Below are 24,393 nucleotides of genomic sequence, written 5' to 3'. Positions count from 1 at the left end.
AGGGAAAGTGTAATGACCCGTACCAATAGGCCACTAAACAAACTCTAGATTTAACACACTGCTAAAATATATTGCTGAAATAAAAGAAATAATAGTGCCAATGTATTCATTCAATGAAAACCAAATGTTTTTACAAATGATGTGGCAAATTTCAGCATCAAAACATTATGACATAGCACATTACAGAGAAACCCTAACTGGCTATATACAATGGAGAACTTGTTGCAACTACAGATTGAAAAGAAGAACTTGGATTGATCAAATACTGGAGACTGACTGCTGAAGATGATATGGTGAAAGTGCAACTCCAACTGAAACTCCAAATCAGCAATTGAGCAGAAATGAAAGGACTGAAATATCCTTCCCACAGCTGCAATAATTCAGGCGATCTCTCACACCCTCAAAATTGCAGACCAATTGAGAGTTTTCGTTCTCAATGGCCAATTGTGACTATTTGCAGAAACCCTAGGCTCCACAACGCACATAAGCAAAAATCAATAATAAGTCTCGATAATAGGCAATGAGCCCTCAATGCCTGTTTATTCTTTTTTCCTTGATAGGTCGGCCTCCCTTTTTAATTTTTCTCCGCTTCTTCCAGCAACCTCTAGAAGCTTTTATTTAATTTATTTAATTTATAAAGTTACCTTGTAATATATATATATATATATATATATTTTTTTAATTGATAACTTTACAATTAATTCCTCCAAAAAAATGGGACATTACAGGTCCGCCCCTCCTAAAATTGCTTGGCCTCAAGCAATCTTAATGCTGGATGCTGCAAAATCACTTCTCCCTCCCAAGTAGCATCTTCAATAGGTAAATCTTTCCACTTAACTAGATACTCTCTGATTACTCTCCTGCGAAGTTGCTTCTCTCTACTATCCAGAATGAATTCTGGCACTAAGATCAATTTCCCCTCATCATCCAAAGGAGGTAATACTATAGAAGGCATCACATTCTGACCCAACGCCTTTTTGAGGCGTGATACATGAAACACATTGTGCACTCCACTATCTGTGGGAAGCTCCAACTCATAAGCCACCTCACCAACTCGTTTGATGATCTTGAATGGTCCATAATAGCGTGGCTTGAGTTTCTTTGTACCACTCTTCTTGAGAGTGGGCTGCTTATATGGCTGCAACATGAGGTAAACCATATAATTTACCTCAAAACTACGCTCAATCCTCTTCTTGTCTACATACTATTTTTGTTGGTTCTGAGCTCTAGCAATGTTGTCTCTGAGAGTAGCAACTATATCCTTACTTTCCTGTAATAGTTCACCTACACGGGGTACTCGACTGTCTCCCAACAACAAATCTAAGAAACTAGGTGCCTCGTAACCGTAAAGTGCCATGAAGGGTGTCATTTGTATAGTCATATGATATGTAGTATTGCAACAATACTCACAGAGATATATCCATCTGACCCAAGCTCGTTGTTGATCTGCCACATAATTCCTCAAATACCCTTCCACCCATTTGTTTACAATCTCTGTTTGACCATCAGTCTGTGGGTGATAACTGGTACTAGGTGTAAGCTCAGTGCCACACAACCGAAATATCTCCTGCCAAAAGTGACTCATGAAGCGGCTGTCCCTGTCACTCACAATGCTCCGAAGCAAACTGTGTAATCTAAAAATCTCCCTGAAGAATACCTCTGCCAACTAAGTTGCTGAGTATGTAGTAGCGATAGGGAAGAAGTGAGCATATTTTGTCAGGCTATCCACCACCACATAGATACAATCACGCCCCTGTGCCCTAGGCAAGCCCGTAATAAAATCCATAGAGATGCACTCCCACTTCTTGTTAGGAATAGGAAGTGGCTGTAGGAGCCCTGCTGGTTAAGTGTGCTCTTGTTTGTTCTGCTGGCAAACATGACACTCACACACATACTGCAAAACATCAGCCTTAAGTCCCTTCCAAATGAATTGTTCCCGTACTAACCTGTAAGTCTTGAAATACCCAAGATGGCCTGCTGTAGGTGAATTATGGAATGCTCTAAAAATCAACTGCTTCACTTTCGATCCTGGGACTAAGTAACTCCTGTTCTTGTAAATGATCAAATCATGTATGAGAGTGTATCTGGTGTCGATTGTTGTTCCCTCTACTATAGCGGAGGCCCACGTGTCTTTGGCATATTCTACTACAATCAAGTGTCGCTAATCTTCTGATATCCGAATCATAGAAGTGAGGTGTGGCCTACGGGATAAAGCATCTACAACAATATTTTGTGTCCCCTTAACATATGTGATATCAAAATCATATGCCTGTAACTTACTCACCCACTTCTGGTAACGATCATTCAGGTCCCGCTGTCCCAAAAAGTGCCTCAAACTATTATGATCAGTTTTAATACAAAATTTGCTGCCCACAAGATACTGTCTGAATTTGGCCAAGGCATGCATGATGGCCAGCATCTCCTTATCATATATGCTGAATGATCTCTCAGCCCCTCTGAGTTTCCTACTCTCATAAGCTATAGGATGCTTGTCCTGCATGAGTACAGCACCAACTTCCTCTCCAGAAGCATCACATTGAAGCTCAAATGGCTTTGTGAAATCAGGCAATGTTAATACTGGGCATGTAGTCATTATTTCCTTGAACTGCATAAAACACTCCTGTGCCTCCCGAGTCCACACAAATGCCCCTTTCTTCAGCAAATCTGTCATGGGCGCTGCATGTCGTGAGTAGCCACTAATAAACCTGCGATAGAATCCACATAGACCAAGGAACCCTCTTAACTGTGTAAGGTTCTCTGGTGGTGGCCAATCAACAATAGCATGGATTTTTTCAAGATCCATTTGCACTCCTTCCACACTAATGATGTGTCCAAGATACAACAATTCTGTCATCCCCAAATCACATTTGGACTCCTTGGCATACAAGGACTCGCTCTGTAAAATGCTTAATACTGTCTCCAAGTGCTCTAAATGTTCCTGCCATGTCCTGCTATAGATCAAAATATCATCAAAGAACACTAGCACAAATTTCCTCAACTGATGGTGGAAGACCTTGTTCATCGTGGATTGAAAAGTGGCAGGTGCATTAGTCAAACCAAAAGGCATGACTACAAACTCAAAATGACCGTAATGACATCTAAAAGCAGTTTTTTCAATATCCTGCTCTCGAACTCTGATCTGGTGATAGCCTGATCTCAAATCAATTTTTGTGAAATAACAAGCCCCATGCAATTCGTCTATCAGCTCATCAATGCGTGGGATGGGATACTTGTTCTTTATAGTTCTCTTATTCAACACCCTATAATCAATACACAGTCGTAGAGTTCCATCCTTCTTTTTTACCAAAACAACAGAAGATGCAAAAGGTGACTCACTTGGTCTGATGTGTCCCATTGCTAGCAACTCGTTGATGGTCCTCTCGATCTCATCTTTGAGTCGTTTTGGGTGCCGGTATGGTGTGATCATGACAGGCTTAGCACCTTCCTCCAACTCGATAATGTGCTCAATACCTCTGTCTGGTGGCCTGCTTGGTGGAATCTCACTGAATACCTTCTCATACTTGATTCTCAATTTTTGAATATCTGGATGACATTCAATCTTATGTTGTTCCCCCGGGTAGGCATCAAGGCACATATTGCTGCCCACTCTATATTATTATGCCTAGCTAATCTCTCCAACCGCCTAAATGAGATAGTCCTAACATCACCATTACGGATAGCCTTCAACACATGAGTCCTGCCATCCACCATGAATCGTATCTCCATATCCTCCAATCTCAAAGTAACCTCCTTCAAAGAATGTAGCCATTGCATCCCAAGTACTATGTCCATGTCACCCATGTTGACCACATGATAGTCCGCCTTAAACTCATAGTTGTTCAGGCGCAAAGGTAGATCTCGCACCATCCTATCACAACGAAGAGTATATCCATCAGCTACCTTAACTCTCAGTCCCTCGAACTCCTCAGTAATGAGTCCACGCCTCTCCACAAATCATGCATCAATGAAATTATGGGCGGCACCTGTATCCAACAGAGTAATAATCTTTTGTCATGCCAAGACTCCTCGAAATCTGAAAGATCCCTCTCTTTGAATACTAGACAGATGTTCCTCCTGTAAATGTATCTCTGGAGCCTCTTTTTTCTCAGCACTATCTACCTCTTGTTCACCCTCTACCTCATCAAAATCCTCATCATGGTGCTCTGAGATGTCTGAATTTGAACCTTCATAATAAGCCCACATCACCCGGTTAGCCTTCCCCTTAGGCTTAATAAGACAATCATGACCAAACTCATAGGGACTTTTGCAAAAGAAGCATAGCTTCTTCCTACGCAAGTCATTAAGTGTTTCCTTATCCCAAGGTGCAGCTAGCTTGTCTTTTGAGTCACTAACCTTCTCTTTACCCTTGCTGAATTCCCCTTTGTTATCTCTAAATGATGAAGAACCCTTTGAACTAAACCGGTTTGTTGGAGCTGCAAGTTCCATACTGCGAGCTTTCTTCATGGCTTCTTGTAATGTAGGAGGATCAAAGGCCTTTACCCACCCCTTGAGTGGTTTAGTTAATCCCTCTGTGAATAAAATGACTAGCCTCCTTTCTGTAATGTCAGGCACCATCACTACAAGCTTCTGGAAGTCATTGATAAATTGTTCTAAGCCTCCTGATTGTCTCAACTGGGCTAACTCCTAGAAATTAACTTCAGGATTTTTTTTATCAAACCTTTCTATCAATCTATCCACAAACTCTTGATAAGTGGTTACCTGATTGTGTTGCAATGTGATCATGCCATGTGTCCACCAATCATGTGCTGCCCCATCTAAGTGTAAAGTGGCATACTTGAGTGCTTCAATTTTTGTCATAGTCTTCAGAGATAGGAAAGTATCCACCTTATGAATCCAAGCACAAGCAGTCATTTTTCCACTGCCATCAAATGTGGGTAATACCAACTTGTTGGTGACCTGTTGCAACTCACTGTGTTTATCTACTTGTTTCTGCCTACATCTCTATAATTCAGGTACCTGTCAAATGTCCATCCATCCTGTACATATTCTGGTAATGAATCTCACTCATTCCTTGCCTGTCGGAGTTCATCTACAATATCTGTTATCATAGCATCAGGTGTGTGTGCTGGAGTTTCTTCTCTGAATGTAGGACGTGTGGGTCTGTCATCTGTTCCAGATCGTGTCCTATGTTGTGATCCTGCTATGCTCCTGTCATCCTGGTCATTATTATGATTATTCCTCCTATTTTTCCCAATCAAATGTTGCATCATAACCATCATTGCCTGTGTACTTGCCTCTATTGACTGTAGAAGCCTCTCCTATTGCTGTAAAGTCTCATCATTTCGCACACTTCTGGATGGACTTTGAGAATGTCTCTCAGCCATATTCTTAGTTATGCTAGTTCTTTTGTAAACTAAATTAAATGGTGGCTGGGTAACCCTATCAGGCTGGCAAGAAACCGCTCTAATACCACTGTAATGACCCGTACCAATAGGCCACTAAACAAACTCTAGATTTAACACACTACTAAAATATATTGCTGAAATAAAAGAAATAATAGTGCCAATGTATTCATTCAATGAAAACCAAATGTTTTTACAAATGATGTGGCGAATTTCAGCATCAAAACATTATGACATAGCACATTACAGAGAAACCCTAACTGGCTATATACAATTGAGAACTTGTTGCAACTACAGATTGAAAAGAAGAACCTGGATTGATCAAATACTAGAGACTGACTGCTGAAGATGATATGGTGAAAGTGCAACTCCAACTGAAACTCCAAATCAGCAATTGAGCAGAAATGAAAGGACTGAAATATCCTTCCCACAACTGCAATAATTCAGGTGATCTCTCACACCCTCAAAATTGCGAACCAATTGAGAGTTTTCGTTCTCAATGGCCAATTGTGACTATTTGTAGAAACCCTAGGCTCCACAATGCACATAAGCAAAAATCAATAATAAGTCTCGATAATAGGCAATGAGCCCTCAATGCCTATTTATTCTTTTTTCCTTGATAGGTCGGCCTCCCTTTTTAATTTTTCTTCGCTTCTTCCAGCAACCTCTAGAAGCTTTTTTTTTATTTATTTAATTTATAAAGTTACCTTGTAATATAATATATATATATATATATATATATATATATATATATATATATATATTGATAACTTTACAATTAATTCCTCCAAAAAAATGAGACATTACAAAAAGGTAGATGATGGACGAGCTGCAGAAGAAAAGTCGCCTAGAGTAAAAAATACATAGAAACCCTAGATGGATTTTAGAAAATATCACTACAAACAAAATTTTTGAACACACCTAAGCAAAAAATGTTGAAAATCTTATAAGTCTAAAAATTTCATGAAAAAATTAAAAATTCTGAAAACCTATTTCGAAAAATAACTTAGAAAATTTCAATAATGAAATTATTATTTTTTAAATAAAATAGCTTTGATACCATATTATGGTAAAATAATGAATTTGCTACTAAACAAAGATCATAAATGATCTATATATACAAGTATACAGAAGAATGTTTCTATAACGAACAAAGAGAGAAATAGAAACCTTCTAAAGAGAGGAAGAGAAGGTTTCCATAACGAATAGGAGTTTATGGAAACATAGAAGAAGAGTGACTATTCAAAATAAAATAAAATCCACAGAAGAGAGAGAAACAAAATTACAGAGATTTTACTATACTAATTTTAATGCCCATAAATTTAACTCATTTACGATAAAGTGACTTTATAACTTAAGCTCATATTTTTAATGTCACTTTATTATCTTTGGGCACTTTATTTTCTTAAGTGGAGGAAAAGTATTATTTTAAAAAGGATATAAAGAAAAAGAAAGGGGAATGTGAAGTCACCTATTTGTTCTTAAAAAGGGAAGAGGGAGCTCATTTCCAACATACTTGGTTTGTGATTTGGATTTTAATTTTCTTTCTTGGAAAGTTATTTTCAAAAGCTTCAGCTTTCAACAAGTAAGAGGACGGAAACCCTTGAACTTGGACAGTGGATAGAAACCCATTATTGGTTGGAGACACCGCACAGGTATTTCACAGTGTATTCCAAGTTCATCTTTTCTATTATCTAATCTTGTTGTAGTTTTTGTATTTACGATTGGGCTTCTTGGTTATTTTAGTAAAGAACTTCAATGAAATATTTATTCAGGAAATGTATTTCTGCTGAATATTTAATGTGTTTCCACTAAGGGTTTTGAGAAAATATCCACTTAAGGATATTACGTTGGTATCAGAGCATTGACCCTGCCATCCTCTTGAGCTCAGTTACAGATTATATTATTCTCAGGGTCAAAGATACAAGAAATTGTGTGTCGTGGATTAATGTTTGGCATATTTGTAACTGTGATAATATTTGGCTGAAGCTTCAAAATGCATTAAGATGTGTAGTGTAGCAAATAGATTGCTTCGCATTGATATTTTTGGAGCGAACATTACAAATTGCATTAATATTGTGGCGTTAATATTGCTGGCATCAATTACCATAAGTGGACTTTATAAAAATTTATCAGGCTGCAATACATCTGTGGTTTAATATTTCCAGCCCATATAAATGAAAGTTTGATATGCACATAAGTGGCGAGCCCCTTTATTTTCTAAGTCAAATCACCGACAGAGAAACATTTAACTAAACTATATATGGTTGGCCAAGAATGTTTTCGTATGAACCTTGACAAGTTAGCACTGAGTTATTGGGGATAATAGCATTTGAAGGATTAATATTTTTTTATTAAAAAAAAATTGATATCATCAGTCTTGATAAAGTGTCTAGATTAATATTTGTGGCAAATTCAAAGTGGTCGATTAATATATGGTTTGCCCATTATCAATGCAATATAATATTTTGCAATGCATAATGAAAGGAAGTGGTGTGAAAACTCTCATAACAGGAGCAGGTGTCTCTTGGTAGTCACCACAGATTGTTGGGGGCGCACAGGCCACCTCTGAGATTGTAGTGATACAGGGTGAACCATTTCCAAAGCCATATAGGAAGCATTACAAATATAATGAATGTTGCATATTCTTGAGCGTGCCATTACAGACCAAGTCTCTTATGTTTTGCTTTAGCATTTACCACTCGTTGCCATATGTCTGGAGCGTGCAAGAGTTAAAACTGTTGTGAACAGTCTGGAGATTACTATTATTTACCCAAGGAAATCAATAGCTTAATAATAATAAAGTTGTAATATCTAATATTTGGGCTCCAGAGCAAAAGTCTCAAATTTGGTTTTTGAGCAAGAAAAATGGCAATTGGGCATCGCATAGTCCCAGATAGTCCATTTAGGTTTTTGAGAAAATATCCAGCTAGGGACATTACATCAGTACATACATTGAGAAAAACAAGATTTCTCAGACACTGTGAAAATGGCAGAAGTTGAGAAAAAACACAAAACAAATGTTCATAAAATAATAAATTATGAGTGATAAGTAAGAAAAGTGAACAGGAAAGGGAATTGCATCACAAACCAATAAAAAACTGTAGAAGATCACAACAAAAAATGTCAATGGCTATAATGATGCTCCATTCCAATAAAGCCAAATCCAGCTAAAAGATCAGGTATACCTTCAACAAGCAGCAAGTTTATATCTTTTATATGTCCAACAATTCTAGAGACAACATGAATAGAAAAAATCTCACAAACAAAACCAACTTCCTATGCCTTTCTTCTTGGAGGGTGATTAGTACAACATATGTTCTCCAGAAAATGAATCTCCTTAGTAAATTTATTCTGAATGTTAACAATATCATTTAGGGAAATTAATAAGAAAAGGACCTCTAGAAGAAGGGCAAACTAAAGTCAATATTGATGGGGCCTCCAAGGCTAATTCAGGGCCATCAGAAGCAGAATGCATGGCTAAAGATTGGAAAGGAAACGTTCTAGCTTGGAGCATGCAGAAGTTCAGATTAATCGGCAACAATTTAGCATAAGCATATGTGGCCCTTGTAATGGTGAAGCTAGCCAAGAGATTACCATTGCCCAATCTGCATCTTGAAGGAAATTTGCAAATTATCACCAATGCAATTATTAAAGGAGCAAATGATTGGAAAATAAATAAGATTGTAAAGGTGGTCCACCAACTCTTATAGACAGTCAACAATTTCAATTTTTTACACGAGATGGGAGGGAAATACAAAAGCGAATGGTTTTTCAAACTTTGCAGTAGATTTGTCTGAAAAAGAGGAGAATGTCAGTTGGCTTTAAGTTAGCAATGGTAGTCAAGATAAGAGGAGAGTTAGTGAAGTTGGTACAGCCTCAATGTTAAAGGCCTAATGCAGACAGCTATCCATATCATTTATGAGCCATTAGGTGGCACGTGTGTGTACATCTCACACTCCTCAAGACAATCCCATCATTTTTCATTGCCATTAAATTTTTGTTCTCTCATTTGACAAACCATGTGTGCCTGTGCTATAGGTTTGGAGAGTATTAAAGGAGCTAATGATTGGAAAACAGAAAAGATTGTAAAGGCGGTCCACCCACTCTTACCAATGATCCACAATATCAAACTTTTACATGAGATGGGAGGGGAATACAAAAGCAAACGGCTTTTCAAACTTGGCAGTAGACTTGCCTGAAGATGAGGAGAATGTCAATTTGGTTGAAGTTAGTGATGGTAATCAAGATAAGAGGAGAGTTAGTGAAGTTGGTACAGCCTCAACAATAAAGGCCTAATAGAGACAGTGCTGAGTAACAAAGATCGCTTCTACAAATTTAATAACACTGCCATTATATTGGTGTGTTCCAATTGCAGATTTGAATGTTATATAAATATTTGTAGAAGAGACATGTCTCTTTGATCATTTATAAATTAATCATTAATTAAACAATATTAATATAACATATCTCTCTATATATATAATAGTATATAATATATGTAAGTATATATATATATATATATATATATATAATACTTTCCTTATTTATAATTAACCAAAGACCATAGAGGGATGATCTCTAGATCAATTCAATCTGATAAAGCTACAACCTTAACAATCCCTCTTAGCTAGGGAGGATTGCTATAGAACACATTATGCTCTCAAGCATATAGATATATCATCTCAATGTGATATTCTTCAATGACATACTTAAGGATATCAGCATATATTCATCAAAATAGATGTTATCTTTCAATATCATCTAAAGTATGATTCAACAAGGAATATCAACCATAAGATATTTGTCAATCTCATATTCTTGTCGTATGTGCACTAGCATCAAATTCGTGATACTTAAATCAAAATTCTCCCTCTAAACAATGATCCTGGGAAGTTAGGTCCTATAGTTACTCCTTTAGAGGCTCTCTTCGCCCAAGGATTCTTGTTGTACTCCTTCTGAATCCGAAATCAATCTTCTGACTTTTTGGTTGGTACATCCCAATTTTTGACCTAGTTTGAAATATAGCCGTTGAGGTTCGCACGAAGTCAGTTGACAGTTTAACTTGATATAATCTGGCAAAATGGTAAGTTGGTCGTTATGATTTCAAGTGCAGATGACATGTTAGTTGATCGTTAATCACCAATTCATGAAATTAGGATGAAAGGTTAACTGTTATGATTATTTATGATTATATAATTTATAATTTAAATTACGGAGAAAATTCTTGCAGGGAGCATGCCAAAGGGGTGGAAGCATTGTCAAAAAAGAATTAAGCAGGGCATCACCATCACTAGGCAGACAGGTAAAGGACCTAGCCAGAATACATCTGCAGGACTTGCATGAGTTATTTAATAATTTAATTAAAATAATTGGGATAAATATTAAACGTATATTAAAGGATTTTAAATTATCTTTTGTTGTAGTATTTTTAATAATTGTTTATAAATGTTCATTTAAATATAACAATGATTTGGCACCATTATAATTTAATAAGTAATGTTGCTTATACATATAAGATTTTAATAATGTTCGAATTATAATAACATTTCAATTATTATAATTCTTGAATTATAACTTTCTAACTCTATTCCTTCCGATTAAATATTCTTTTCTTTTTAATAATAGCACTTGGCGTGGAGATCAATTTAATTGTTGACAATTTGAATTGTATATTTATTTTTTTCAACTTTATTTCTTTTAAAAATTTGATGGTTTCTTGTAACTGCTGGAAGTCGATTAGCCAAGATCATCTTTATATTAGAAGCTTTCCGAGTGCTTGGACTCATTCTTTTCATCATTTTTATTCACACGGATTGGGGACTCACGGCTTCCAACATAAGAAGGAAATTGCAAACTTAGTTTCAGATAATGATCTCATTCTTTTCCTACTGCACTCGCATCTCCCTGTCCATAGCCAAGCAAGGATCAAGTCTCTCTACCTGCCGTAAGAGAGTTCAGGGCCAGTCTTTTATTTTACAGACACCCAATTTCATCTACCGCAGGTCTCTAAGCAAGAGAGGCGGGATTATTCAAACATAGACACTTCTCAGGCATTAGTGGCAAAAATTCACGTAAGAGTCTACCTTTAAAACTCGTGTTACTTTCCATTGCTTTTATGAATACTGAGCCGGCCATAAGACCCAAGCTGTATATAAGTTCTTTGTTTTTACTCTGCAAAGTGTGTCGTTCTTCCTGTGTGATATAAGACATCGATCTGTGCTCGATGCATATCGTATTTCATTTAAAAGTTTGCCACTTGCTTAATTGTGATATAATACAATGATAAAAGCCGGTCATAATCTCTTCAAGTTTATTGTGTTCTTTAAAAAATGTTTGTCGTGACCTTTGCAAGCAATTGTTTTACATTGTAATAGTTTGTCAATAACTAATGCTCAAGTCTGTCAAATATCTTGTAGATCATTCAATTTCCCTTGGTGTTATTCTGACTTATACATAAGTCCGGTGTTTCCTTTGTTCAAATACACATCCAAATATGAGATTTCTCTAATTCATGTAAGATCAATGGCCGAAATGTTATTATTTCTGATGGTAAATAAATGCATTTTGATATATTACAAATAACGGGTAATGAGATACTGAAAAATAGTACCCAAGGATTTCACCCAGCATAAATGCCAATATAGGGTATAGAAGGTGTAAAGTATCCATGTGAAAATAATTTGAAGGCACCAAGGAATCACTGGCTTGATGGCCTGAGAATGGTGAGTTGTAGATATAACTGCAAACACGAAAGATATTTAAATTTTAATAAATAATAATATAAACAATGCATAAGCTCATGCATGTACCACTCATGAAGTTTGTTGTGAATAATGTTGACAATTTTATGATCTTTAAAGAATATAATCACAGAATGTGAAATGATGATTGTATGTAAACTTCTTGAATAAATGGAGTTGTCTACTCTAAGAATTCCGGGTACCTGGGACTCACCCAACTGTGTAGCCAAAAGATGGGTGATGAGGTGTGAGAAAGGAATCATCAATAATATGAACCAGTAACAGTTAGGACATTTCATTATTTATCTTTTATTATGAATTAATAGCTCATGCAAATTCCTGTTATGGTGATCTCCTATTGCCAAGTTGTACGGTGAGTTAATTACCAGGAAGCCCAGTGGATGGAATGATGTGCCCTGTCAATTCCGAGTAGGGAGGGCCTTTCTCGTTAGAGATCATGTGGGGATATATTGTGGTCTGAGGTTGCGCGGTAAAGCCCCTGGCAATGTTTCACCTCTCTCATGATGTTAGATATGCGTCAAACAGAGATAAGCCATGAAATCAATTGTTTATCGGAAACAAGTATTATCATTTTTGTTTATGAGAATGTAAGATTAAATTGAGGTATTTCATTGTTATCATCATTTTACTTCATATAAATGAATATTGAATATAAGTAATTATCTAATCTTGAGAAATTGTCACAGATAAGCAATCGAAAGGAAAAGAAATCTTAAGCCCTAATTGATTGTGTGACCGCTGGAACCTTAATTGATATGGTGGTATTGGAAGTCCTAACTGAATCCGTGGTATCGAAAACCCTAGTTGAATCCGTGGTTTCGGAAGCCCTAAATTGAATCCGTCGTCACGAAAACCCTAGATAAAATCCGTTGTCGTGGAAGCCGTAAATTGAATCCATGGTCGCAGAAGCCCTAAGTGGTAAAGCAGTACCAAAAGCCCTAAATAAACCGATGGTAATTGATGCCCTAATTGGTAAGATGATATGTGATGCCCTAATTTAAGTTATATTGGTATTTAGTGGTATTCATCAAATGATTTTTGAGATAGCAGTCGATTTGAGAAATTGTTATAGTATATTTGTGGACTAACCAGGGTGGTTGCAGAAGTATACTTAGATGATTTTCAGTCTCAATTTTTCCGAGGTATGTAATTTCAATTTCTGAAGTAGTTTCATTAAAAGGTATTTCAAGTATTTAGTTAAGAAATTTTTGTCTAGCTGACTTTAATGATATATCTTCTTCACATGAACATGAATGATGTAACTGCCTTCTTATGGAATCGAAGTTATAACCTTATTCTATGCATTTGTTAGATGTTAATTTAGACCCGGAAAATCTGGATGTTACATTGGTGATAAGTAGTTACTTCCTCATGATGTACACAGAGTAGGGCCATCAAAATCATGCAATCACACACATGTATTTTTAGACCCTCTCTGAGTATCAATCTTCTAAACTCCTATGTTGCCTTGAAGAAGTGTCATACTCCCTCTTAATATAGAAAAATACTCATCTCACATAGTCCCAATCATCGAAGATATTTTTCCTCGAAAAACTCATAGATCAAGTTCTGCACTAATGCCTTGGCAGCATACCTAAGGCATCATTCTTCTCTTCTTGCAAGAGCAGCCCTAGAGACCAAAAGAATGGAACAAGAGTGCATAAAGGCACATGACTTATTATTCATACATATAAGCAAGAGACTATAATAAACAAATAAGTGTAATATTCAAAGATAATAAATACTTATCTGTACATCAACATCCTTGATATAAATGCTCCAATGAAGGTCCGTATGCATCAAATCAGAAAATGCCTTCACTGGAAATGAAACAATGGTTGAGGTCATTATTCACCCCCACGCAATGTAAAATTCCCACTCTTATATATATACTTCTGAATTGACACACAATTTTAGCGACACCAAAGAGAGTTTTCTCCTCAAATTTAATGTCATCCGCATGAAATTGCCCTAAATTTTCCCTTTGAGACATGATGCTAGCTTTCCTAAACAGTAGGGTCAATATGTGTCATGTTAGATCAAGTGAACTTTTGACAACTTTGGATATTTGCATTATTTATGATAGGTTCTGCAATCCTATGCCCAAGTTTATAGGAAGCTAACAATCCTCTAATTTACATGTCAATTAGCATCCATTAAATCACCTCATCAAGGGAATCTTGTCCTTTTCTCTTCTTCGTTTATGTGTTCAATCCCTGTAATCAATACTTGGTGATTTCTGTTTAAATCCTTGTAATGTGCCTAGGGAAGATATTTGATTGGATTATGTAATGTCCCAATAGATATACTTGCTGCTCATTACAATTTCAACTGTCCTTTCTTACTTCTTTTAATTGAAGACTATATCTTTTAATGGAGAAGGCCTTTGACAATTATATAACTTGGTCATCAATTTTTCATTAGTCTTCCATCTAAGATTTAATACACATATAGCAGGTGCTATAACCAATATGATCGCTGCAATATATTATGAGGCCTACGGTATTATACTCGGCCATAATGAATTGCTTAAAGTCTTTACCACATGCATACTCTTATTTGGGGTTGCTGAAAATGAAATGGGTGCTAACATAAATCAATACCTGGAATTAGTGCAGATGTAAACATTCAGCATGTATCCAAATTGTGCAAAAACCAATCATTCAATTGGTACTTCAATAATAAGCCTCATGAAAGAGAGGGAAAAGCATGACAAGAAGTGACTGAATGTGTGTCAAATCTGCCCATGCCAATTTTTTGTTTACAATAACTGATAACATATTAAAATCTGAATTTGGTGTTATAGCAGGCTGGTCCTGATTCTTTAATGTGTGGGGAATATCTAGAACAGGACTGTAAGTTCTTCAAATGTGATATCATGGAGAAGAAGATGAGCTATAATAATAGTGGGGAAAGCAAAGTCATATGTGCCTGGACTTGTATAAGGAATGAATGTTGATTTTCATTCTTATTCTGGAACCCTTTACCCCTGACATCATGGCTTGCTATTAGACTCTGCTTCCCTAATGACCTACCATCAAAAATTATACTCTCAAGAAGGAAAAGAGACAGAATTTTTTTGGTGTTGTCAAAGTATTTTATGATTATCATGTGTCTGCATTACTTGTGATGTAATTTTCTCTAGTTGAGAGAGGAGGAAATGGATTCCCAAACAACATAATTGCTCATCCTAAATGGTAAGTCCAAGATATGGGAGAATGATCTCATGCATAATACAACGAAAAATTCTATAACTCTGTAAAAGCAGGTCCACTGATGATGAAAATTGAGTGTTGACATCATATTGATGGGGTAAAGGAGTTTGATATTCAAATGATAATAAACTCCCCAAGATTTGGTTGGCAAGATGATACAGGACCTCAACACTACATATGAACACGTGATCAATATTATTCCTTCCTTAATACAATTGTTGTTTCAAGTACTACATAGTAACGTAGCAATAACCTGGTCATTCATTCTCCATGTTTCTTCTAAAGCCCGAAAGAATAGAACTCGTGGATTAGAATAATAATAGAGTTTAGATTGGTCCTATTGAGATCGTCAAAATAGATTCAGATAATCTGGTTTTATTTATTCCCTTTTAGCTTTGGTGTCTTGTGTACTTGCGTTATAATATTCCTGACTGTGACTCTCTAATTGAATGGCAGTAAATTACTTAGTGGCGGCTGCAAAGAGACAGATGGGATAATGCCCTAAGTCTAGTGAATATTACGGCCATTATTGATAGATTCATTTCCTATCATAGCTATTGATCACAGGACCATATGATGCAATACCTTGCACTTCACTTTATTAAATAACCACGGTTTCATGCCTTTCAATGACCATATGGAATCGCATATATTTTTATGACAAGTTCTGATTGAACTTCTATCTTCACTCTAATAATTGGTGTCAAAGATTACCAAGTGCGGCAACTTACACAATTTGTCCTCTCTCTTTTATTTATATTTACATTTACAGCCTAGCTCTCATACCATGTTGAGTAACAAGGATCGCTTCTGCAAATGTAATAACACTGCCATTATATCAGTGTGTTCCAATTGCAGATTTGAATGTTATATAAATATTTGTAGAAGAGACATGTCTCTTTGATAATTTATAAATTAATTATTAATTAAAAATATTGTGTTATAAATTAATTATTAATTAAAAATATTGTGTGTGTGTGTGTGTGCACGCGCGCGTGTTTGTCTTATTTATAATTAACCAATGACCATAGAGGGATTATCTCTAGGTCAATTCAATCCGACAGAAGCTACAACCTTAACAAACAGCTATCCATACCATTTATGAGCCATTAGGTGGCATGCATGTGAGCAGCTCGCACTCCTAGAGAAGATCCCATCATTTATCATTTCCATCAAAGCTTCGATTTTTCTCATTTTACAAACCATGTGTGCCTATGCTATAGGTTTGGAGAGGTGGTTTTCGAGAAGATGCAAACCAACTTCTCCCTCTGTGCATAATATAACATTCTAGAGAAAAATTTCAAGAAGATTGAGAAATGTTTCTCACAAAAGAAGATAATTTCATGATGCAAATGTGAATCATTCTAGGTGATGGCTTTTTGGACGCCAAGTATTTTTATCCCACCAATGTAGACATTTCCTCTCTATTCATGGTATGGTGTTTCAAATTAGTGTCTAAGGTGGAAACCACCTGATCAATGTTGCAGTGTGTTCGTGAAGAATGGCACGTTGAGATGGTCTCTTCTTATCAATGCAAGACCAAGCAAAGCTTTTGCTTTGTTGGGGGTGTGCATGCATGCAGGCCAATTCACTCCTCTACAATCCTTTGTTCTTTGGAATGCGGATGAGGACAAAGTAACAAGAGTCACAGCATGAATTGGCATGAACAGCTTCAACCATTTTTTCCTCATCAAATACATCAGGGCTGGTAGACTTGCAAAGGCCCCAGCTGTGTTGAACCAAATAGGCGTGTAGGGGATGTCAAGACAACAAAGAGGACACCCATTTCGCAGTAAAAATGCAAGCAGCTTGTTGTGGTCGTCCCTATGGGTGGCAAAAATTGTGTAGGTTAGGGCTCTTGATGGTTGTAATTTCTCTTATTTTTATTATGGATCATGATTATGCTTCGACTCTTTGGCAATATTTTGTTTAGAACTCTATATGAGCTCGTTTGTGAGTAAAATTGCCTCTTTGTAATGCTTTTGTATTGAGATCATTTGCACTTGTAGGCACCTATTCATTGGTTTCTTGGTTGGCTGTTTCCTCAGGTTCACCCCAACCTGTTAAAGTTTATTTGAGGGGTTTCTTGTAATGAATCTCTCAGCTATGGAGACTGAATTGTGGGTGCAATTTGACTTCATTCATAAGTATGTAATTATCTTTATATTAATAGAATTTACATATATACCAATCAAAATATCTTAACAACAAAGTTTCATTTTTATTTCTTTTTACCATTTCCCCTTGTATTTTATGTGAACTCATCTTCATAGAGGAATATGAATAGTTCAACAAGTTGTTAAACTAACCTCCAATTGCCGCTGAACTTTATCCTGATTTTTCAAAATAAAATGAACGGGAATGAATAATGAAAGGAATATCCCCCATCCTGCTGCCAAAAGCATAACCCTGCATATTTAGCACTTTGTAAGAGAAAAACAATACCAAGAAACAAATGATTCAGAATTTAATTCTTCAAATCATAATTGCATGGCAAATATATTACTCTACGTAAAAACCAAATTAGAAATACTTGTTATGAAAATGAGAAATAAATAATTGTCTCAAATAATAACCAAATTAAGTAATTTAGTAGAAAAAATATAATCCACCATCTTATTATATGCACCGTTTGTGCTTGGCTATGATAACTGTTAATTACCATAACAATTCAAAAAGTCAAATGATGAAGACACTATGTAAGGCCCCAAGTGTTGGTACCTTGACTACATATTGGACTTGGATTATGATACTTTATTATTAATGATGTTCTAGACTGTCATTGAGGTATCCAACGCTGTATTATGAGACACATATGTTGTGATTTAGTGTGTTTAAATTCCAGCAGAGTTTTTGCTTTACCATTTTAAAGTTTTCCTCGTAAATTCTTACATGTTAATTTCTGATTATAGTACCTAGTTCCGAATTAGGGATTTATGAGATGCTTTATTAATAAATAAAATTTATATTAAAATAATATAATATTTCTTTAATGATCATCGTTTTAATTTAGGTAGTTTCTATTTCCAATCTCTGTTTACGTTTTGCTTCTTTTAGAAGCATCGTAATGTAATTGTCTATATATTCTAAACTCCATTTTCATTATTGAATATACAATTACCATTACATGGTATCAGTAAGGCAAGCCATTCGTAGGTTCTTTGCCAATGGCATGCCATTGCATCTAGATCAATCTCCTTACAATAAGGAGATGATGTTTGTCATGGCAAAGGGGGGAGGGGGGAGGGGGGAAGAGGGGAGGCTGCATCATTTGTGCCATCAAATGAGCACATATAATAAGGTCATCATTTTGATCGAGCAAACGAAGGCATGCTAAATAGAGTTCAGTTGCAACATAGATATGGATAGGTGGATGAACATTAGCCATCGTCCACTCATCAACATCATAGTTACATACACAAAGGGCTCATACTTTGAAGGGCAATTTTGTTCAAAGCATCAAAATCATGTTGATTTTCAGTTTCACATCCTTGGGGAGTTTATTGATGAGGTTTAGCACATATGTGCAAAGCTACAAGGAAGCTTGTTGAGGCAGCCTGTAGACATATTTGGACTCCATGTTGTGTGCATGTCATGAACAATGCACTCAAGGACCTGGGTAAGATTGACTTGATTAGAGGAGTAGTTTATGGTGCGAGAGATGCATAGAAATTCATCTGCAACATGGGGAAGATTGACTCAATTAAAGGAGTGGTCAATGGTGCGAGAGGTGTAGATATTCATCTGTAACTACCACACTTCATATGCGCTCTTTGGGAGCTTCTCAAAGGACTTCTTGAAACCAGTTGAGACTGGATATGCATCGTATTACATTCTCATGGAGAGAATGCTTGAGTTGCAAAATTCACTACAACTCATGGTTACAACACAAGAATGGAATCGGTGGGCTGAGGCTGAGACAAAGCAAGGAAGAGGGTGGCGGAGATGGTGAAGAGCCATCAATTTTGGAGTGATGCAAAATACAATCTCCATTATTACTCCAGTTTTCCAGGTGATCAAATAGAGTGATGAGAATGCACCTACCCTTCGAGAGTTGTATGAGTGTATTGATTCTATGCTTGGCCGGATAAGGGATGTTGCATGAGAGAAGGACTCCACTTTAGCCTTCTACAATGAGCACATTCAACAAATCATTTAGCATAGATTGGAGATGTTGAACGCTACATTGCATATTGTTGCCTATGCATTGAATCCCAACTTGGTGCATGTCTAAGTCTAGTAGAGTTACACCACTTTAGGAATGATGAAGTGAAAGCAGGGTCCTTTAAGTGCATTGCTAAGATGTATGATGTTAATACTGCTGGCGAGATTCACTCTAAGTGGATGAAATTTGTCACTCTTATAGGTAACTTGTAATTCAATATTCTTTATTTACTATTTAGAGTTTAGCAACTCTAGTTCTACTATTAAATATGTTTATGACATTATGTTGCTAATGTTATAGCCTAGATATTAGATAAACAACAACAAAGAAGAGTTAAAAGAACAATACACAAAAGACTCGCAAATTTATCCAGGGAAAACCCTTCCACTTGAAGGGAAAAACCCAACCACACCAACAAAATATCTTTTAGTCATCATGAAATACAAGTACATGGCATTCCACTTGATTTATTTATAATATAGCAAGCAATCACATAAATAGATTGCATAAGACTCTTCATATTTCACACGAAGGTCTCTTAGAGCCCAAAAAATAAGACCCTTCATATTTCCACACACACAACACTTCACAATTCCATGCACATGCCTCTTCGCATGACATATGATGTATGTCTTTTTATGTTATATTAACTTAAATATTCTCACAAACATCTCTTTCAGTTGAAGATGACCATAATGGTCATAGCAAACAAATTTCTCTCATAAAATCAGTGATAGAGATCTCTATCGCACCTACAAACTTCAACATATGTTACTATGTTGAATGTTCAATGATTCTAGTTCATGATGAATTTTGCTATGTTACAAATTACTCGAATATGACAAAGATGGATATCAAAACTATGGCACAAAAGCATCTGATTTTGTGGTGGAAATGTCATGGATTACAAAGGTCAAAGATTACCACACTGGCCATTCAATTTCTATCTCACATTTATAGTTCTTCAGTTGCAAATAGGAATTGGTCTATTATAGCTTCATCCACTCTATTAAGAGGAATAGACTAACCTCTAAGAGAGTGAAGAAGCTAGTTGTTGTACCCAATGCCTTGCGCATCACGAATCGCAAGCACGTGTGTGCAAGGAGAGCCCAGCAACACAATGGGATGTAGAACCAAAGGGTCTAACTCAGATTGATGAGGACAAGACTACAGATGACACAAAAGGAGGGTTGGTTGGTGTTCCTTTGGCAGATCTTAATAGTGAGGAATCCAGTAGTTCCGATTATGAGGACTTTGTCTTGGAGGATGATTAGAGGCCTCCCTTCACTACATTTTGACATGATTATGTACTCAGTTTGATATTGATCATGATTCATACCATGCTACTCATTGTAATCATCTTAATGATATTTGATAGAAGTGTACTAATATAAATCCTATATACTAATAATTTGAATTTTGACATTTGAATGTTAATATTAGGTATGTAATAGGTTGAATGTTCAATGGTTATGGTTCATATTGCAATTTTGCTATGTTCAAGTATTTCAATTTAGTATGTTATATTGAAACATCATCTCATAACTAGCAATTCAAGTTCTATGTATAATATCTATAGCATACAACACCCTCACCCCTCCCCCCCCCACCACCTTCCCCCATCCCCCCTCCCCCGCCCAAAATTAAGGCCTTTTGTCCCCCTATCCCAAAAACTCATCCTAGCATCCCAACGTCCCCAAATGTCAGTGTTACACTGATATTTATGTATGTGAGGAATTTGATGATGTTTTATTCAACAATGGGTGCATGAAACAAGTTTTAAATCCTAAAAATCTCTAAATCTCTTGGGTTTTTTCACTTTGCCAAGTTTTTGTTGATTCACAAGTCATGAGTCAAGTCAGCCTTGCTGAGTCCTAGCCAAGTCCATGGAGCTTTGATATAGAAAACCTTGACTTGCATTAAGATTTTGGGGCATTAAGATGGCTTAAGTTCTAATGCAATGTACTTTGGATTTCGATTGTGATTAATAAGCTAAGAAATTCTTCTTCCTAGTGGGACCACAAGATCAGATCATCATTGAAATTCTGCAGTTGAAAGCCATGTGTAAGGATGATACTTTGGCATCCCACATGTAGCGTGACTCTTAACATGGACATCAGTGTTCAGGAAATTTTCAGTGGAAAAAGGATTCTTGATTGCTCCTAGGTTATTCACATTTGTTTCTATGATCAACTGCTATTGTAAAGGATATAATATTGTAGCTGATGAATTTAACCTAAATTAATCAATTATTGAAAAAACTATTGACTATTGTTCATGATAGATCATTGTTCTAAGTAATCAAATATTAGATAGCAGAATAAATTAAGTTTACAGGGCACTAATACTTAAGAGTTGATTGATGTAATGACAAAGAAAATTCAAATATCAGTTATAAATACAGCTACACAACTCATGAAAATAAAGATTTTGCATTAAGTGTAGATCACCTGCAAACAGAAAATTAGTTATGCTGATCAAATATAAGCCTCTCAATATTCTCACGTTCCTCAAATTAGAATATGTTACCTAATAAAGTGTGGCGACTAATAAAAGTGACCCTGTTAAAAAAAGCTTTAGAGAATTAAATGTTCCCAAAGGTACAAGATAACTGTTACATTATAATTATAATAAAACATGTTAAGAGCATGGTAATGACAAGCAAACAATTGTGTAGAAATTTTTGTAGCCCCGATTTCCAACTCTAATAGAATAATAAACAATGGTCCAGATTTGAAGTGGTCTTGCAAGTATGGCTTTGCTCTTCTTTCTTTAAATTCTCTGGAGTTCTACTTTATGGTTCCTTTAGTTCTCAAATACAAGTTCAGATATCAAGAAATGTCCTTTCAAAAGTGTTCATTAGAGAAAAGTGATTTCTTTTTACAGTTAATGACTTAATACACAACTGTGACCAAAACAATTCTGTGTTACTATCCATGTGAAACAACTCTGATGAATGTCTCTTGCAGGAGCTCTTGCTACCCAATATCATAAGACATTTGATGCAAATATATTGTTTATAAGCTCTTTTTTTCAAATATGAAATGATCCCTAATAGGGTTCTACTAAATTTCTTTCAAAATTCTCAATTACGGCTCAGATTATCCTTATTTCATTCAAAGAGAACTTTAACTCTTTATTATCATCATATATAAAATAAATAATAATTAACTTATAATTCATACTTAATTCTCAATTCTCTACTCTTCTCCTAAAATCATTCCAAGGAGATTGTGGATTTACTTGTTGTAGGGCACTTGACACCAGTACACACTCTGGATTTACTCTGTCTTTCCCTACACAACACCATCTATCAACCCCTCGAACTATAGTGAGAAAATAAGGATTTTGAGTTAAAACATTCTTATTGCTTTGCAACAACTTATATACGTACAAGTCTAATTATTAATATGTATTATTACCTATAGTTCCATACACATAAAGTTCCATAGAAAATTCCTTAATTCTTATTTACCTATTCAATACCTTATTTAAAAGACTTATATATATATATATATATATCGCTAAAACTAAAAGGCATATATTTTAATAAATATAATACTTCAATTTTTTAAAAATCACTTCTAAATAATAAATCTTTACCACCTTACCTTATCCCCATACCTTTTTAGTAGTTTGGCCATCCAATTTGCTTGGCTAGAATTTATGTCCCCCTATAATTTCGGGTTTTGCAGCACTACTTAGTTTTTCCCTTAAAATAGGAATGGATGTATTTCTTGTTCTTTGGTTTGACTTTTTGTGCAATGATCCAATGCAAGGTGACGAATTTCATAAATGTTCTTCCTTCAGTGATATACAAGTTCTTATCCCACTTAGTATGGTAACCTCCCGCCATTTTAATATCTTTTATATATATATAATTATTTTTATTTTTATTTTGTTTTTTTTTTTCTTCTTTCTTCTTCCACGTCTTTTATCATGGATTGTTCTTACCTTTTTATGCATGCCAAAAAGGGTGGAGTATGGGTCATGTCCCATCAGGTTTATTTTAGATGGATATTAAATAAGTTTTGAATAAGCCGATTCGCTATTATAGTTTATGATCACTGTTATTATTACAAATTTATTGATTTTATAATTTATTTATATATTATTTAATTAAGGACTGTTAGTAAATTATATTCATTATTAATATTTGTAAACATAAGTAAACATAATTAAGTAGTCAATAATTAATCAATGTAAGCATGTATAAGAATGAGATGATATATTTGCAAATATATTAGTGATATATTTGTATGTTATTTTTTTGTTTTTTCCTTATTGATTTATACTATGTTTTTATACTTATTTATTAGTTATATCTTATATCATTAGAATAAGTATAGATGATATCCTGTAGCTATTATCTATTATGTATCATTATTAGGGCTCATGACAAAATGTAATAGCACTGCCATGTAATTGATATGTGTTTTCCAAATGGCAGTGACCTCTTGTATTTGTATGAGAAATAAACCAAGAGGAGCTATGTCTATTCATTATATATATATATATATATATATATATATATATATATATATATATCTCATAAACCAAGAGGAGATATGTCTATTCATTATATATATATACATATATATATATATATATATATATATATATATATATATCACAGGTTTATCCTACTAAAGCTACCAAACATCAACACTGAGTTTTAATTTTTTGTAAGATATTCGCTCAAATTCGCACTTATTTGAATGGTTAAAATCGGAAATGCATTTCTATTGCTGTAAAAGATTAGAAAATGCTATTCAACATTTGACATCCGTTTTTTGGGTTTTTTAATCGATTTTTCTCTGAAATCTGCAGTTACTGGAACACAAAAAACTGGAAACGTTTTTCTACTGCCAGTAAATTTAGAAATT

General features: G+C 35.3%; 1 protein-coding gene across 5 annotated transcripts in view; it reads right to left on the bottom strand.

The window, feature by feature from the left end:
* The window catches only part of LOC149568370 (glycerol-3-phosphate acyltransferase 9-like), a 175,030-nt gene that overhangs the window by 117,357 nt on the left and 33,280 nt on the right, over positions 1-24,393 (bottom strand). For all 5 annotated transcript variants that reach the window (XR_016362551.1, XM_089821310.1, XM_089821311.1 and 2 more), the window contains one exon: positions 17,652-17,751. Coding sequence is in view for 4 of the 5 variants with exons in the window: in XM_089821310.1 (XP_089677436.1) it covers positions 17,652-17,751 (100 nt within the window). In the remaining variant the exon portion in view is untranslated. The remainder of the gene's footprint in view (positions 1-17,651; positions 17,752-24,393) is intronic.

The sequence above is a fragment of the Cupressus sempervirens genome, chromosome 3 (assembly GCF_028749045.1).
Source record: "Cupressus sempervirens isolate cs-2001-9-10 chromosome 3, ASM2874904v1, whole genome shotgun sequence".
Classification (NCBI taxonomy): Eukaryota; Viridiplantae; Streptophyta; class Pinopsida; order Cupressales; family Cupressaceae; genus Cupressus; species Cupressus sempervirens.
The sequence above is the reverse complement of the archived record's forward strand: the minus strand, read 5'-3'. Positions and strand labels throughout refer to the sequence as shown.